At 51.0% G+C, this 18,569-nt stretch overlaps 1 protein-coding gene across 1 annotated transcript in view; it reads left to right on the top strand.

Moving 5' to 3' along the window:
• Positions 1-2,166: 2,166 nt before the first annotated feature.
• Positions 2,167-18,569, top strand: part of PTPRN2 (protein tyrosine phosphatase receptor type N2) — a 611,408-nt gene continuing 595,005 nt past the window's right edge. The window contains exon 1 of the mRNA XM_025291953.3: positions 2,167-2,301. Within this exon, the coding sequence (XP_025147738.2) occupies positions 2,196-2,301 (106 nt within the window). The 5' untranslated portion in view covers positions 2,167-2,195. The remainder of the gene's footprint in view (positions 2,302-18,569) is intronic.

The following is an 18,569-nucleotide window of genomic DNA, read 5'->3' as shown; positions in this document are numbered from 1 at the left end:
AGGGCACCCCGGCGGGCAGATGGCACTCTCAGGGGCCGCCCCGAGGCTGCTGGGTCAAAGACAGGATAGGACTTAGGCCCGGCCTGCTGGGCCGGGGGGACAGACGCGCCGCCTCTGGGCACAGGCGTGGGGTGCAGGGGGTGCGGATGGGCGCAGCACTCAACCCTGTCCGCGGGGCCGGTCCAGACGTTGGCCACTCCGGTGCCTGCACAGCCCTGCCTCGTCTGGGCGGGGAGGCTGGGGGGAAGGGCCACGGGTACAGCTGACCCAGGCCAAGCCAGGGAGCCAAGGACGCCGGGGGCCGAGCGGGCAGGGTGTGAGGACAGTCAGCCACACGCACGCATACACACACCTCACTGAGTACACATGCAGACACGCATGCACACATCTCACTGCTGACACACACAGACATGCACACACCTCACTGCTGACACAGACACACACAGACCTCACTGCTGACACACACACACACACGCACGCACACACCTTAGTACACACAGACATGCACACACCTCACTTCTGACATACAGACACGCATGTACGCACACACTTCTGACACACGCACGTACGCACACACCTCACTTCTGACACACACACACTCACCTCACTGCTGACACACACAGACACACACGCACACAGCCCATCTCTCTCACAGATACACACACGTACACACCTCACTCCTCTCTGACACACACAAACACATATGCACTCACACAGCCCACCTCTCTCACACACACACGCATGCATACAGCCCACCTCTCTCTCTCACACACGCACACACACACGTGCACACACAAAGCCAACCTCTCTAACACACACATAGACACACATGCACAGCCCACCTCTTGCACACACACACACAAACACGCATGCACACAGCCCACCTCACACACACACATGTATGCACACACCTCACTCTCTGACACACACACACACGTACACAGCCCACCTCTCTCACACACACACACACATCCACACAGCCCACCTCTCTCTCTCACACACAGACACACACGCATGCATACAGCCCACCTCTCTCTCTCTCACACACACACACATGCATGCACAAAGCCAACCTAACACACACACAGACACACATGCATAGCCCACCTCTCTCTCACACACACACACACGCAGGCACACAGTCCACCTCTCTCACACACACACATGCATGCACACACCTCACTTCTCTCTGACACGCACACACGTACACAGCCCACCTCTCACATACACAGACACATGCACACAGCCCACCTCTCTCACACACAGACACACACACATACACACACCCTACCTCTCCCACACACACACTCACTTCTCTCTGACACACAGACACATACACACACACCCAGCCCACCTCTCTCTCACACACACAGGCACACACTCATACACACAACTCACTTCTCTCTGCCACACAGACACATACACACTCATGCACACACCTGACTTCTCTGTGGCACACACACACAGAGCCCCCATCCGCTGAAGGAACCCCACACGCGGTGCCCAGGTCTTTAGAGAGAAAAAGTCTCCTGGGGAGGAACACACGGTCCCCAGCGCCCCCTCCGGACCCCGACAGCGGCCAGCGGCGGGCAGGGTGCAGGGAGGAGGGAAGAGCCTCCGGAGACTCCACCTCGGGCCGGGTTCCTGCTGTGGAATCCCGACCTGGCGGACCGGCGCGGCTTCCGTGGCCGCGGGCCCGTCCCCGCTGACCCCCAGGTTAGGCTCCCATGGCCTCTCAGTCCCAGGCTGAGAACCCCCACAACCCCTACACAGCGCCCCTCCTCATGAACCCCGGTCCCCTTCCGGGCAGGCCCGCGCTGCCCGTGCTGCAGGCGCTCCGACTCAGGCCCCATCGTGGGGTATGAGGGGGACGGGGGGCCCTGCAGGCCGGGAGACGCAGCGAGGAGGCGCAGGCGGCCCGGAGCTCGGAGCTCGTCTCAGGGACCCCTTCTCGAGCCGGAGTCCGGGAGCGCGAGCAGCTGGAGGGCCCGGGGCGGGGCGGGGCGGGGCCGGGCGTGTCGGGGGCGGGACCGGGCTCGGAGGGGCGGGACCAGGCGTGTCGGGGGCGGGACCAAGCATCGAGGGGCGGGGCCGGGCGTGCCGGGGGCGGGGCCGGCGGCGCTGTCCGGTGCTGAAGCCACGGCAGCGCCGGGAGCGCGGGGAGGAGCGGCCGCCATGGACTGAGCGCCGCCGACATGGGGCCGCCGCTCGCGCTCCTGCTGCTGCTGCTGCTGCTGCCGCGCGCCCCGCCCGTCGCCCCCGCGCCCGCGCCCCGCGCCCGGCCGCTCCCGGGGCTGCTCGGTGAGTGGGGTCGGGGTCGGGGTCGCGGTGGGGGAGGGGCGCCGTGTGGCTGAGGGGAGCGGGGGAGGGGCGCCTGGCTGGGCGCGGGCGCGCTTCTGGGGGAGGGGCGGGGAGGGCTGGGGAAGAGGCGTGGGGGCGGGCGAGCGCCCAGCGAGCGGCGCGGGGTCGCGGGCGCAGCGGCGGGCGCGCGCTCTGCGGGGGCGCCCCCGCGGGTCCGCGCCGCGCGTCCCCCCCGCGCGGCCTCCCCCGCGCCTCGCGGTCGCGCGGGCGTCCCCCCGAGGGGAGTGGGGGGCAGCGGGGCGCCGGGAGGGCCCGGCCGCCGCCCCGCGGCCTGCGATGCGCGCCCGCCTTGCTGTTCAGGAGGGTCGGTAGAGGAGGGTCGGTTGAGGAGAGTCGGTTGAGGAGGGTCAGCTGAGGCGGGTCCGCGGGCGCCGGCCCCAGGCCCCTGGGGTGAAGGAGCTCTTGTCGCGGGGCTGCGGGCAGAGCCGGCCCGGGCCTCGCCCCGCCGCCCCCCGGGCGCCGCCGTCCCAGAGACCGGGGACTGCCGACACAGGTGGGCACGGCCGCCGCAGGTCCCGGGCCCCCAGCGCCGCCCTGGAAAGCACACGCAGCCCCGGCCTGCGGACAGCGAGCACGGGGAAGGCCAGCGCCACCCGGGAGGAGGTTCTCGCCCGCCCGGGGAGGCCCTGAGGGGAACAGCGCGTCTGGTCCTCGCACCTGGCGTCCCCGTCGTCCAGCCACTTCCCCCGGAGCCACACCCGCGCCCAGGTGAGCCTGCCCCGCTGAGCCCCGCCCGGCAGGCTCGGCCCCCCGCCCCCACTCTGCCTTGACCTCCAGGACCTTGCCCAGAGCAGCCACAGAGGCCTGGCTGTGTGCTGGTCAGCCTTAGCTGGGCTGTGCTCCTTCCTTCATCTGGCCGGAACTGGCATGTCACCTCCTGTGAGAGCTGTTTGCTCAGCTCTCCCGACGCCGCCCTCCACACACACACGATCAGGGAGAACCAGGGTCAGCTGACACTGGCCACTCGGTGTTCCAGGGAGGGCAGTTTCCATGGGATGAAGGCGAGGCTGGTCCTCGGCTATTCTGTTTCCATTGTAACTGCCCATTCATCGTAAGCTGAAAATCTCTACCACTTTCAGAAATGGTAAAGAAAGGAGGAAGGAGGGGGTGGCTCAGGGAGCAAGCAAAGGAAAACCCAAAGGCAGACATAAGTGAACAGAAGAGAATCGCTAAGCTGCCTGGGACAGTGCGGCCCGACACAGCAGTGGTGTTCTGGCTACCAGCAAAGTTGACTTGTATCATTAAGGAGAGCCTTATTCCCCCTCTGTTTTTGATGTGCTTCTAGGGAGCCTCCTGAATGCAGTCTTGGTGTGGGTCAACCTTAGGGGCCCAGACCTTTTTGAATTGTCTCAGGGACTCCAGCTGATCGGTGTAGCCTGCTGGATCCCGGAATGATTGGACATTACCATGGCGGGGTGCACAGATAGCTAGATGGAAGTGTCGTCTCCCCACTGGGGGACCCAGCCGGGGGCTGCATGTAGCCACGCCTACCCACATACACTCCCAACGTCCTGTGCACTCAGCCCTCTATCCCTGCACCATCCTCACCCAGGGGATGCTGCTGTGTCCTCAAGGCTCACATGCACAGTCTGCAGATGGTGCAGGGGGGCCATGGTCACCCATGAAAGGCACATGCTGCCATGTTTCTCTTTCTCAACTGTCTGGATCTTGTAAATAATGGTCACAGCAACTGCAGTGTTCCAAATAACGACAGACAAGGAAAGATGTACCCAGAGACCATAGATCTGGTCCCAGCCATGTCACTTATGCCTATTTATTTATTTAACTGTTAACACTCAACTTCAGGTTAAGGTCTATAGAACACATGGTTCAAGGCGATACACGTTTTGCCTCCTCAGTTGAGTCCTAGAGTTGCAGGTTAGAATCAGGGGTCAAATGTCACCAAGACCCAAGGCCAGCTCTTTCTGCAGAGGATGCCTTGCCTTGAATTAGGCGACAGTGAAGGAGCTCTTGTTGAAACCCTGGATTGACAAAACGACCATGTCCGAGTGTATGTTCACTGCTCTGAGCCACGCGGCACAGTCCACAGCAACTGTTGGCAGCATCTCAGTGACCGTGGACATCTCACCGCTCCCTTTCCTCAAGGGCGCCCTCTCCCCCTTAATCACGTTAGCCTCCTGACCTTCAGCACCTATTCTGCCCGTGTCTTTCCGGTGCAGAAGGCTCCCTTACGGCAGATGGTGGCCTGTTACTTATGACGCGGCGGTCAGAGGTGCAAGGGCAGGAATAAGGCGCCCTTCTCAAGGCCTGACTCAGCTCTGCTTGTGGCCAGGGCGCCATTGCTGTCAGGTAGCGCTGTCCTGGGCAGCTTAGCGACTCTCTTCTGTCTTTGGGTTTTCTTTCTTCCTCGCTCTGCCATTCTCTGTGATTTTAGGACATCCTTTTGTTCGGGTGCTCAGTACTTTTTCCATTATGCTGCTGTGAACTTGAGCCTTTTGTCTTTAAATCATTCTTCAGTTATAGAGAGGCTAGTTTGTGAACCTGCTCTGGCAGCCCCCACATTTAAAGGCAGTCATACATATTAAAGATCTTCCTTTTTTGCTAAAGAAACACGAATTTCATTTGCTAAAGGACAGAATCCACCTTTTGTGCAAATTTACCTTGGAGAATCCCAAGTGAGACCTACCTGGCTTTGAAGATGGGTGCCTGTTTCTTTTTCTCCTTTGTTTTTGCCTCTCGATTTGCCCACATGTATTTTTCATTCACCAGTGAGCCCACACAGGACTGAGGAGAGCGCTGCCAGGAGCAGTCAGCGTGCTTTGTCACCTAGATGGCATGATGTTTATTTTTAAATCAAAGCATTCTTCCTGCCACAAGAGCACAAATCCATCTTTGCTTCTTGGGGTCCGGAGCTGTTGGTTTTGCCGCTTGTATGGTGGTGAGCAGTCTGCCCCTCCCCCGAGCGAGAGCCCCGCTGCCTGCTGCCTTCTCTCCAGCTGTGAGCCTTTTCTCTGCCGGTGGTTTCCTCCTCCTCCTGCTCTGGCCCTGCAGCCCCAGGTGCTGATTGGTGTCCCTGTGTGGTGGGACTGGGGCACAAGGAGAACCCCAGGCTTCCGGGAGAGGGAGGTGCCAACAGTGGGCGCCCCCATAGGTGCAGGGGCGTTGGGTGGGATGGTGGTGTGGCTGTCTCCCGTGTCCAGAGATGGCGGTTAAATGTATCAGGCTCAGGAGGAATGTGCAGGGAATGAACGCGGTTCTCAGATGGCTTCCTCTCTGTGCGAAGCTCAGCTGTGCATCTCGGCGTCTCGCGTCTCTCCTTTTAAACGCTCATCTGGTTTCGCACCTGGTTACCAAGATCATCATCTGTGTGTGTTCCGGGTAGGTGCGGGGGTGTGCTCAATTTGTCATAGTCCTCTTTCTCTTTTCCTCGGTGGTGGTGCTGGTCCCCACTGACAATTTCTGAATGCCGTTAAATGTGCAGGCTTAGCTGGAGCCCCGGCTTCCCCTGAAGAAGGGCAGCAGGGTGTCCACAGCTCAGGCAGGGTGCAGCCCCAGGCTCATTGTCCCGGGGCACGTGGTTTGATGAGTCCTGTGGCAATCATTGGTTCTTTTACATGATAATAATTTCTGCATTCTGAGTTTATTTTGTTCTGTGTTTTACATGTAGTACTACCTAACTTGCAAATGCAGTTATTCACCCCTTTCCTTAGGATTTTTGGAAGTCAGGAACGTGGAGTGAGGCGGTGAAGTACGGAGAGGTGGGGTCAGCTGAGCTGTCATTACCCACGGTCTTCTTAAGAAGGCTTTCCATTGCTACACCTCTTGGAGCAATACCTTAGAACTCCAAGATTTTTAAATGAAAATATGTTTGTAATTAAATGGGACCCAAACTGAAAAGAACCTTCAGGCTTTGGGTGGCAGATATTTAAGATATGCCTGTGTATATGCAAATATTGCTAGTTGAAGGATGTTTTATGGGTGGAGAGGTGGAAAAAAGCTTAAGGAGTGGGTGAGGCTTTCATCTAGATATGTGTCGGTAGATGCAGGCCTGGCGAGGCTCAGCTAGCTAGAACCTATCTTATCTCTTCTGACTAGATGTTCTGTTTCCCGAGAAAGCAAACAGTTGAATTCATGGCAGATAACCCTCTGTGCCATATAACAGCACCTGGCAGCTGTTTTCACATTAGTCTAAATTGACCTTCATAAATGTAGACCCAGCTGGACTTATTTTTCACATCTTGGTTGATAAGAGGCCAGAAAACCAGAGAAGCAGAAAACAGTCAATGCTCTTTTCAGCTGGCTGAAAACAGAGCTTGTAGGAGGACGAGGAAATTTTCTCTTTTAACTCGTGCCTTCTCTAACAGCTTGGCCACAACCACTGTTTAAGTATCTAGGGCAGGAAGTGAAAAGAGGTGCGGTTCTCCTGGAAACACTTATGTTCACATATTAAGTAACATTTTTGTTTGTTAGTCAGCTTCCAAGCTGATAAGTGAGTGACTCCCACATTAGTCTAAGAAACTGGACGTTGGACTTGGAAGTGCTGACGTGTGAAACATCAGGGTCCATCTGTCTTTAAAATGGCCTTCACGTGAGGTGTGAAGAAAGGAGGAGAGCATTGAGGGTTTTCAGCGATCACTTGGTGTTGACTCTCCTGTGTGGGGGTGGATAAGGGAGCGTTTGGTTCACTTATTTTGCCAGAGTATCGGGTGTAATTCAGAAAACGCAAGGACGTGCCCTCTTAACCTCATGTGACTAGTAATGGTTCCCGTGAGGGCAGTTCAAGAGTGTGATGGGCTGGAGGAAATGAGCTAATAGTTATAAAACAGATTGGGGTGATTTCTCTCTCTATTCAATTAAAAATGATTACACGTGAAATCAAGTTTCTCTTTTGGTGTGTGTTCTGTGTACAGACTCGAGTGACAGGTGGCAGGACAGTCCCGTAACCCCAGCTCTGCCCCACGCGCTCTCCCAGCAGCCCCTGAGCGCCCTGTACGTGCCTACGTGCTGGCCCCAGAAGAGCTCTGGTGGGCGCACGTTTCTGTCTGCGTTCCACAGGTGGGAAGCCTGAGGCCCAGAGCGGCTGAGAAGCACGCAGTGGGACGCCCGCTGCTGGGGCTGGGTCCTGGGCTCTGGCCTCCTCCGGCGGCTGACCCAGGATGGGGCGGCGCCAGCCCCGAGCGTGCAGGTCCTGGCAGACAATCTGTGTGCCCTCAGAGCCTGCCCCTCCAGTTCGCAAGAACAGGACGTCTGTAGGAGGGAGGTGATGTTCCAAACTGGGGTTTGTTCTGGCTGTTGGATTCAAGTATCTGGTTGGCCTTTCAGAGGGAATTTTGACGTTTAGAAACGGACGACTTGTTTTGGACACGTGGCCTTCCCAAGGCGGGAGTGCAGTGCCTCCATAGCGTTCACAGGCTCCTGTGTTCATGCCCTCTGCTCAGATGCCTCTCTGCTTCCATCAGATGTTTTGAATGTAGCAATACAAACACCAAAGAAGCTATCTTTCACTTCAGACTCGTCATAGCAAATAGTCTAATTCAGAGTAAGGGAGGAAGGAGGGGTTACTTTCATAAGAAAAAGTAGAGTGGTTCCATCTAACTTGACATTTAGAGTAGCAGACAGGTAAGGGAGGGTGCCTTCTGATCATTCCTTATTCTTGCCTGAGGAGGTGAAAGAATGAAGCTTCCCTTGTGTGATGTGGGCAGTCTTTGTCCCAGGTGATTCTCAAAGCCCATTTTGCAGTCTTCTAATGTACAGTACAAAGGATGTGTTTGGAAGTTTGTTTGGGGGAAGGAATTTTCAGAAGAAAAACTGACCTGGTTTCCAAAGGGGAAAGGACTGTACATTAATGGTGCAAGTCAGTTCTAACTCCAACAGTGAAATATAGTCAACTCATAAATGGACGGAGCAGCCCCTGAAGTTGGCCCTGGGAGGCTGATGCCTTTTCCATCTGGGGCTGTGGCTTTAATCCAGCTCAGAGCAGTAATTAACCTGAGGTGCGGCTGGAAGCCAGTTCAGCGATGTGTATGTTCTCTGAAGTAGCTGGTATTTTAGTGGCACCAGCTGAAGCAGACCGGTGAGAGGAAGCACAGTCTCTCCGTGGCGGGTGGGAATGGGGACGTGGGTGAAGAAGCAGCCTGAGCCGCAGTCCACCCGCCTTCCCGCCTCGAACTGTCTTCCATCCCGGAAAGGCATGTTTGCTCTGGCAGTGCTTCGAGTCTTCTTGAATCTCCTTTTCTGGTTTTGCCTGAAAATAGACTGAGGTTCAGATCACCATACTCGCATCTGAGTTAAGTGCTGTCTGAATAAAACATGAGGAAGTACCAGGGTCAGTTCTGGGCGACCAGGGCCCACCCTTGTGACTGAGCCGGCCCCCCCTCCCCCGCCCCCGCCTGGTAGCTGCCTCCCCAGGGTGTTCTGGTCCTTGATCCAGGACACGGTCAGCGTGGGGACCAGAGAGGATTCTAACAGCTTCCAAACACGTGTGGGAACTGAGTGCATATGGGTCCAGGACACAGATCACATGAGAAAGCTTATCATTTCGGGGTGGGGTGGGCATGTTGATAGACTAAGAAGCTGCCTTGTCATTCTGTCTGCACTCACAGTGGGAGTCAGGAAAAATAGAGGACTTCATCTGAATCTCTCTGAATTTATACCACGAGCAAAATGCCAATTTGTGTGTGTGTTTGAGAGAGTTTTATGAGGTGGTGGGAGGATTCTTGACAATGGCAGCCCTAGTTGTAACCCTGCTTGTTTTTAGAAGCTGTAGTTTTCTCCAGCTTGGTGGCCTGACACAGTGGAAAACTGTTACTATTGAAAACAGTGTTACTTTGCTGAGTCCAAGTCTCAGCTAAATTGACTACTGAGGTTTTTTTTTTTTAAAAATTACCATTTAAAATAGTAATATCAGAAATTCCCTGGTGGTCCAGTGGCTAGGATTCTGTACATTTGTTTCTAAGGGCCTGGGTTTGATCCCTGGTTGGGGAACTAAGATCCCACAAGCCACGTGGTGCAGGCAAAAAAAAAAAAAGTCAATATTATTTATGTTTTCTAATAAACATATTTAAAAAATTGTCACTAGTTCAACTAAGTAGAATGCAGGCCTGATTGTGTTGTCACAGTGAGAACAAGCAGTGGTGATAACATGTCTGTAGCTTATGCCATCCCTCAAAAGAGCATAAGGCCCCTGAGTACAAGAAAGAGGGCTTAGATAATAGTCATACAGATTTTACACATTTGAGTGTAAAGTGTACTAAAAAGAGGTAGTACATTCCTTTTTCAAATGGTCAACACTTTCTTTTAAATAATATTTAACTATTTGACTGACATTTGACAAATTCAAAAATCGGAGCACCTTTGGAGGTGTATTTGACATGTCTAGTTTGCACTGTTTCAAAAACACTCAAAGTGTCTATATTTTGGTCTTATCTCCAGAGTGTAAACAGTATTTGGTGATAGAGACCACAGCCCTCGCGTTTCTTGTGGAAGCACTGGAGGGGTCACACCAGCACTTGGCACCCACGAGGGGCTCCCGAGGTCACTGCTGTCCGCACCACTCGCCTGGGCAGGTGTGAGGATGCCCCCATCCCGCTGCTGAAGATGGCCGTGACGGTGGGAGCAGGGTGCAGAGGCTCCCTGCCCCGAGGTCTGAGGACCACAGCATCTCTCCTCGGGACTTGGGCTCAGACCTTGATTTCCGACCGAGGGTGTGTGGGTCAGGCGCTAGACCCGCTCTGGGTCCACTGGGCACTGCAGTCTGTCCCTCGGGCGTGTCTGTGTGGCTGCAGGAGGGAGCTAGTGAGCCTGGCCGGTTGCCTGCCCCTTACCTACAGTTTGAGGGGTGATTCGTGCCCCGTGTTGGCAGGCCTGCCCCCTCCCTAGGCCGCTGGGTTCCTGCTGGGAGCCCTGCTGGGCTCTGGTCAGTGCCCCTTCCCTGTGGCGCGCACCCCGCGTTCACCCCTCCTTCCCTGCAGCCTTCCTTGTGGAGAAGGGCTTCAGGCAGAGTGCGGGTGGGAGGGAGAGACAGCAGCATCAGAAGCCGAGGCGCCCATTCCTCGCAGCGCCAGAGGTGGGCTGGATGCCTCTCTGGCAGGGTGGCCTGGTGCCTGGCTGTGCACGGTCTGTCTCCCTGGAAGTGGCCGCGGCAGGCTGGGGTCTCCCATTGGCTTGTGTTTTGTTTGGGGTGAGCACTCCAAAGGGCGCATCAGGGGCAGGTGCTGAAACCCCAGCGGTTGCTCTCCTACATGAGTTTGTCATTGCTGGGAGTTTAAGCAGAAGGAAGTATTTGACAACTTGAGTAAAGAAACCTTCTTTAAATGAAAAGAATATTTTTCAGAATAAAGATTAGATTCTCAGTCTGTTAAGAAGCAGTATCACTTACTTCCTGATATCTGTGATCATTTCTAATGGTTCTGTATTCCTAACATATCATAATGAACTTAAACTTTAATTTACCCTCATCATAGAGAATACGGGTGCATACACACAGGTCTATAACCAGGCCATGTAGAGGATATTGCCAGTGGTCTGAAAACCATTGTGCGGAATTCATCAGACAACTACGTGTCTAGAGGAACAAACTGGTGCGGTATCAAAGGAGCAGCCTGGGAAGGGAAGCTCTGTTAGTAAAGAACGCTGCACGTGGGTACGGGGTAAAGAGCGTCAGTGCGTCAGTGCTCAGCGGTCAGCTAGGCTCTGCTTAGTTACATCTGTTCTATCTGAGGAGAAGCAGTTCTCAAAGAATATCTTGATTTAGCACTATCCTGAGAAGATGAAAACGTGCAATCTGTTAAAGGCAGAAGCTTGGATATTCATATACATATGCCTGCTCTTGTTCGCTTGTGTTCACACGTGCGTTTATTCACTGGGCTGCCTCGGGTCAGCCGTGGGCCCCACTGCAGCAGGCGGTCCTCTGTCGCAGCGCAGACACTCACTGCGCCTCCAGGCCCAGAGTTGTAGCATGTGGGCTTGTTAGTTGCTCCTCACCACGGGGATCCCAGTTCCCGGACCAGGGATTGAACCCACGTCCCCTGCATTGCAAGGTGGATTCTTAACCACAGGACCACCAGGGAAATCCTTCTGAAGATTCTGAGGGAGTGAAATACAGATGTCAAACTAATTTTAGTGTTCCAGGAGACTACATTATTGACATATCAGTAAGTTAACTAAGAAGTCAGTTGGTGATGTTAAAAAGTGATATATTTGATCTGAATTGATACTGTTGAAAAATATGTTGCATTTGTTTAATGATTAAATGTTTTCCTTAGGAACTCTGAAAGAACATCAGATATCCATGGTATATTTAAAGTCGAACACTAGGAAAAAAGAGTGATCCAGATTGTTAGAGGAGATCCTACAGCAAATAAGATGTTTCACAATGATTGTAGGAGACTGTTTCAGTTCAGTCAGTTCAGTTCAGTCACTCAGTCATGTCCAACTCTTTGCGACCCCATGAATCACAGCACACCAGGCCTCCCTGTCCATCACCAACTCCCGGAGTTCACTCAGACTCATGTCCATCGAGTCAGTGATGCCATCCAGCCATCTCATCCTCTGTCGTCCCTTTCTCCTCCTGCCCCCAATCCCTCCCAGCATCAGAGTCTTTTCCAATGAGTCAACTCTTCGCATCAGGTGGCCAAAGAACTGGAGTTTCAGCTTTAGCATCATTCCTTCCAAAGAAATCCCAGGGCTGATCTCCTTCAGAATGGACTGGTTGGATCTCCTTGCAGTCCAAGGGACTCTCAAGAGTCTTCTCCAACACCACAGCTCAAAAGCATCAATTCTTTGGCACTCAGCTTTCTTCACAGTCCAACTCTCACATCCATACATGACCACTGGAAAAACCATAGCCTTGACTAGACGAACCTTTGTTGGCAAAGTAATGTCTCTGCTTTTCAATATGCTATCTAAGTTGGTCATAACTTTTCTTCCAAGGAGTAAGCGTCGTTTAATTTCATGGCTGCAATCACCATCTGCAGTGATTTTGGAGCCCAGAAAAATGAAGTCTGACACTGTTTCCACTGTTTCCCCATCTATTTGCCATGAAGTGATGGGACCAGATGCCATGATCTTCGTTTTCTGAATGTTGAGCTTTAAGCCAACTTTTTCACTCTCCACTTTCACTTTCATCAAGAGGATTGAATGGTTACGAACTCCCAAATCAAAGCCCTGACTTGAACGTTTCCGTGTGGGTGTATGTGTTTCAAGTGCTGTGATAGTTCCTCCAGGATGTCATAAGATGCTCCTTTGCTGTGTAAAATAAATGAACAATGGAGGAAGAGTATGTCCTCTGCAGACAAGATAGAGGGTTGCTTTACGTGTCCCCTTGAGAAAGAGGTGTCGAGCTCCTTTACTAGCCCAGTGGTCCTCCACTGGGGTCTCGGCTGCCGTGGGGACATTTCCGGTTGCCTCAGCTGGGGTGGGAGGTGTGCTGCTGGGGTCTCCAGAGAAGGGGTTGGGACGTTGGACAGCCTACAGTACACTGGGTGCCCCCCGCCAGAGGACTGGCCAGACCCCCTGAGGAGCCCTGCTGCAGGTGGGGCTTGGGGGTGCTGCTGGCTGTGTGCTCACATGCGGGGGGAGAGGCGGGCTGATAGGGCAGCAGGACAGCTGTAACAGAAAGCAGCTTGCCTTCTCCCCACGGCCCTCCAGTTCTGCTGGGTGACCACGGGCCACCCTCGAATCTGACTCTGTAACTGTTCTGCGAGAAACCTCACCTCATGGACGTGGCCTGCACCACGTGTGTGTGCAAGCATCGATATACATACGTGTGTCCATGGATTTGCAAATCACATATGCTGTACTGAACTAATGCTTCTTATAAAACTAAACACAAATTTAGAAAGAATGAGATAACGTTGTTGTTGTTCAGTCACTAAGCTGTGTCCAACTCTTTGCAACTGTATGGACTGCAGCACGTCTGGCTTCCTTGTCCATCACCATCTCCTGGAGCTTGCTCAAACTCATGTCCATTGACTCGGTGATGCCATCCAGCCATCTCATCCTCTGTCATCGTCATCTCCTTCTGCCTTCTATCTTTCCCAGCATCAGGGTCTTTTCTAATGAGTCAACTCTTTGCATCAACTGGCCAAAGTACTGGAGCTTCAGCTTCAGCATCAGTCCTTCCAATGAATATTTAGGGTTGATTTCCTTTAGGATTGACTGGTTTGATCTCCTTGCAGTCTAAGGGACTCTCAAGAGTCTTCGCCAACACCACAGTTCAACAACATTAGTTTTCTGGCACTCAGCCTTCTTAATTGTCCAACTCTCACATCCGTACATGACTACCGGAAAAACCATAGATTTGACTACACTAACCTTTGTTGTCAAAGTGATGTCTCTGCTTTTTAATATGCTATCTAGGCTTGTCATAAATTTTCTTCCAAGGAGCAAGCGTCTTTTAATTAATGGCTGCAGTCACCATCTGAAGTGATTTTGGAGTCCAAGGAAAAAAGTCTGTCACTGTTACCATTGTTTCCCCATCTATTTGCCATGAAGTGATGGGACCAGATGCCGTGATCTTAGTTTTTTGAATGTTGAGTTTTGAGCCAGTTTTTTCACTCTCCTCTTTAACCTTCTTCAAAAGGTTCCTCTTCACTTTCTGCCATAAGGGTGGTGTCGTCTGCATATCTGAAGTTACTGATATTTCTCCTGGTGATCTTGATTCCCACTTGTTCTTCATGCAGCCTGACATTTCACATGATGTACTCTGCATATAAGTTAAATAAGTGGGGTAACAACATACAGGCTTGATGTACTCCTTTCCCAATTTGAACCAGCTCATTGTTCCATGTCTAATTCTAACTTTTGCTTCTTGACCTGGATACAGGTTTCTCAGGAGGCAGGTAAGGTGATCTGGTATTCCTTTATCTTTAAGAATTTCCCCCAGTAGTTTGTGATCCACACAGTCAAAGGCTTTAGCATACTCAATGAAGCAGAAGTAGATGTTTTTCTGGAATTCTCTTGCTTTTTCTATCATCTAGTGGATGTTGGCAATTTGATCTCTGGTTCCTTTGCCTTTTCTAAATCCACCTTGAACATCTGGAAGCCTGGCTTGGAGAATTTTGAGCATTACTTTACTAGCGTGTGAGATGAGTACAATTGTACAGTAGTTTGAACATCCTTTGGCATTGCCTTTCTTTGGGATTGGAATGAAAACTGACCTTTTCCAGTCCTGTGGCCACTGCTGAGTTTTTCAAATTTACTGGCATATTGAGTGTAGCACTTTCACAGCATCATCTCTTAGGATTTGAAATAGCTCAGCTGAAATTCCATCACCTCCACTAGCTTTGTTCATACTGATGCTTCCTAAGGCCCACTTGACTTCACATTCCAGGATGTCTGGCTCCAGGTGAGTGATGACACCATTGTGCTTAACTGGGTCACTAAGATCTTTTCTATAGAGTTCTTCTGTGTATTCTTGCCACCTCTTCTTAATATCTTCTGCTTCTGTTGGGTCCATACCATTTCTGTCCTTTATTGTGCCCATCTTTGCATGAAATGTTCCCTTGGCATCTCTAATTTTCTTGAAGAGATCTCTAGTCTTTCCCATTCTGTTGTTTTCCTCTATTTCTTTGCATTGATCACTGAGGAAGGCTTTCTTATCTCTCCTTGCTATTCTCTGGAACTCTGCATTCAGATGGATATATCTTTCCTTTTCTCCTATGCCTTTCGCTTCTCTTCTTTTCTCAGCTATCTGTAAGGCCTCCTCAGACAACCATTTTTCCTTTTTGCATTTCTTTTCCTTGGAGATGATTTTGATCACTGCCTCTTGCACAGTGTCATGAACTTCCGTTCATAGTTCTCAGGCACTCTGTCTATCAAATCTAATCCCTTGAATCTATTTGTCACTTCCACTGTATAATTGTAAGGGATTTGATTTAGGTCATACCTGAACGGGGTGGTGTCATCCAGCAGTCTTGCTTCCAGCTTGTGATTTATCCAGCCCAGCATCTCTTATGATGTATTCTGCATGATGTACACTGCTTCCCAGGTGGTGCTAGTGGTAAAGAACCCTCTTGCCAATTTAGGAGACATAAGAAATGTGGGTTCAATCCCTGGGTTGGGATGATGCCCTGGATGAGGGCATTGCAACCAGCTCCAATATTCTTGCCTGGAGAATCCCAAGGCAGAGGAGCCTGGCAGGCTATGGCCCGTAGGGTCATGAAGAGTTGGCTATGACTGAAGCAATTTAGCACATACAGCACTCACTCTGCATATAAGTTAAATAAGCAGGGTGACAATATACGGCCTTGACAATATACTCCTTTCCGAATTTTGAACCAGTCCATTGTTCCATGTTCAGTTCTAACTGTTGCTTCTTGACCTGCATATAGATTTATCAGGAGGCAAGTGAGGTGGTCTGGTAATTCTATCTCTTTAAGATAACATTGCCAATGATTAATTATTTTTATTGAAAGTAAAAAAACTTTTGTACTCATTAATATTAATATTGTTTCAGATGCTTAGTTTTTATTTATTTTTTATTTTTTTTATTTTTTTGCTTAGTTTTTAAATGTTTTTTCAATCTCAGTGGTTTCAGGGTATAATTATCTACTGTATCGAGGCATAATATGCAGTTAGAACAATGTCTACTATTAATAATAACATATAGAAATCCACATTTGAAAAAGTCTGAAGGATGATTTGTAATCTTCTTGACTGCTTTTTTGTTGGATCTGGTTGAATTGCCATTCCTTTGACCTCGTGTCTGAATAGTTCCCACTAGGACAAGTATCAGCTCATCCCATTTCCTATGTTAGTGTCTTCATTAACAGTCTGTGATTTCTTTGCAAAAATCCTTCAAATCTGACTCATTGTGTTTAGTTAAAATTGGTCGTAAACCGCGTCACTGGGCACGCATGAGCGACAGCACATTGAGAGGACCGGTGGAGGTGGAGGGAGGTCTACCCTTGCACCTCCTTCACCAGGACACACGGGCCTATTTGCCACAGACCTAGTAAGGCTGCAGAGTGAGTCCTGAGTTGGTGTAACGGTGAGTGGACAGAGGAGCCTGGCAGGCTACAGTCCATGGGCTTGGAAAGAATTGGATATGACTTAGCAACTAAACTAAACAGTATATACACTCAGTTGTTTTTGCTGATAAATGGATGAGCCAAATGTAGACTTTCAGAGCTGGAAGATTCCCTGGTCCAGTTTCATCAATTTTTGTTAGTGTTAGTCTCTCAGTTGTGTCTGACTCTTTGCAACCCCATGGGCCTGCCAGGCTCCTTTGTTCATGAGATTGTTTAGACAGGAATACTGGGGTGGCTTGCCATGCCCTCCTTCAGGGTACCTTCCCAACCTGGGGATTGAATCCAGGTCTCCCTTATTGCAGGCAGATTCTTTACTGTCTGAGCCACCAGGGAAGCCCAGTTTATAACTTCTAAGTGAGGAGATTCAGACCTGAGGACGTGGTGATCACAAAGCCTCCCAGACTGACCCAGAGAGACACTGAGGAGAGATACAGGGGTCCTCTTGGTCTGAAAGTCTCCAAGGAAGTTAATAAACATGGCCATGAAGTGTGGGCGAGCCTTGCTCAAGTCAAGTCGGGATGCGGGCCCAGTTATTCTTCCAGAATCCTTCCAGTTATTCTGGATTTGGGCTCTTTATTTTCAAAAGTGATAGTAAAGGATTGTATTTTCCCACAAATATACATTGTCTTCTTTTGAACATTTCTTGACTATCCGAACATCTCTTCTGGCCTCATCAGCATCCAAAGCTGATGTTTTGTGTATTTCTAGGAAGCAGAGTCCCTTTCTTGTTCCCTGCCTCGTTTCTCTGGGTTGGTATAAAATGTCAGTGAATTACAGAGGACTACTGATGATCAGATGATTAATTCCTATCAAGTATTTTTGTAAAAGTGGGATGAGGGAAGAGAATATCTGATCTCAATCAGATTTTCTTGCTACTGTTCTTCATGCATCACTGTCTCCTCCAGAACACTTAATAAAATCTAGATTCTTGTTCTAAGAACATTTCAAAATGAGTGAATGGCTCGTCTTTACCTTAGAAAATGTCAGGAAGTGACATTTACTTATTCACTTGGAATAAAATGTAAACATTCAGAAAGTATACACTCTTATTTGGACCTTACTCTATTGGCACCTGTCAGTGGGCTGAATGACCCATATCACGGTCTCATTTTCATTTAGAAACCATTTTTATGTCAGCTTAATCGCTTTCTACTAAAGGACAAAATCTAAAGCTATTTCAATGCCAAAGATCCCAGAGGCAGTTCCGTTCCCATTAGTGGTGGACGGAGGCATTTGACTAACCCACTAGAACACGAGAGAGTCTGGACCAGGGTGGGAGATAGAAGAAGAATCGGAGTGAAGAGTTGGGGGGAATTCTAGGAGAAGGTGGATCAGAGCGTCAGCCAGTTCTGGGGAGGGCTCCCCACTTCCCAGGCAGGGGTCCTGGTAGTGTCTCTGAGGTGCTGTTTGGGACCCGAGTGGGTTGTGGATGAGAAGTGGTTCAGGGGAGAGAGGACAGGCCTTGCAGGGTCAGAGACCCAGCGTGAGCCATCTCATTTTTGCCAGATAAGGTGTCAGGGGCTTTGCCTTTGCCTTCAGCCGGAAACAGGAGCCAGGCTTCTCTTAGGAAGGTGACATCCCCAGAGATTACAGGGGGCTCCAAGTTCACGTCTGTGCCTAGGACACAGACAGCAATCCACCCGTGAATGGCACAGGTTTGAACTGCACAAATCCACTTACGTATCAGTGTTTTTCCATTAATACGTTACACTGCAGTCTGAGGGTTAAATCCATGAATAAAGAACCACAGATACAGATATGGGACTGTAGCATCCATGGATCTGGTGTCCACGGTGGGCCCTGGGACTAACCCCATGTATACCAATGGAAAACTGTACGTCTTAAGGAAAATTCAGATGTTTATCCTTCGTCAGGTTTCTCTAATATCATTATGAACAAAGAGTGTCAATTTTCCCTTGAGCTATAAAATAGTCATATAATGCGCTGAACACTCAGTGCCAGGCCCTGTACCAGCACTGGACATGCAAACACGTCAGTGTCCTTGTCCCCTGACCCTTCCTTGCCTCTGAGAACCTTCCTTGCCTGCAGAACCTTCCCTGCCCTCCAGAACTTTCCATGCCCTCCAGAACCTTCTCTGCCCTCCAGAACTTCCCCTGCTCTCCAGAACTTTCCATGACCTCCAGAACTGTCCTTGCTATTGAGAACCTTCTAGAACTTTCCATGGCCTCCAGAGCCTTCCCTGCCCTCCAGAACTTT

This window comes from Bubalus bubalis, chromosome 8 (assembly GCF_019923935.1).
Source record: "Bubalus bubalis isolate 160015118507 breed Murrah chromosome 8, NDDB_SH_1, whole genome shotgun sequence".
Taxonomy (NCBI): Eukaryota; Metazoa; Chordata; class Mammalia; order Artiodactyla; family Bovidae; genus Bubalus; species Bubalus bubalis.
Note: the sequence above shows the minus strand (reverse complement) of the source record. Positions and strands in the feature narration are given on the sequence as shown.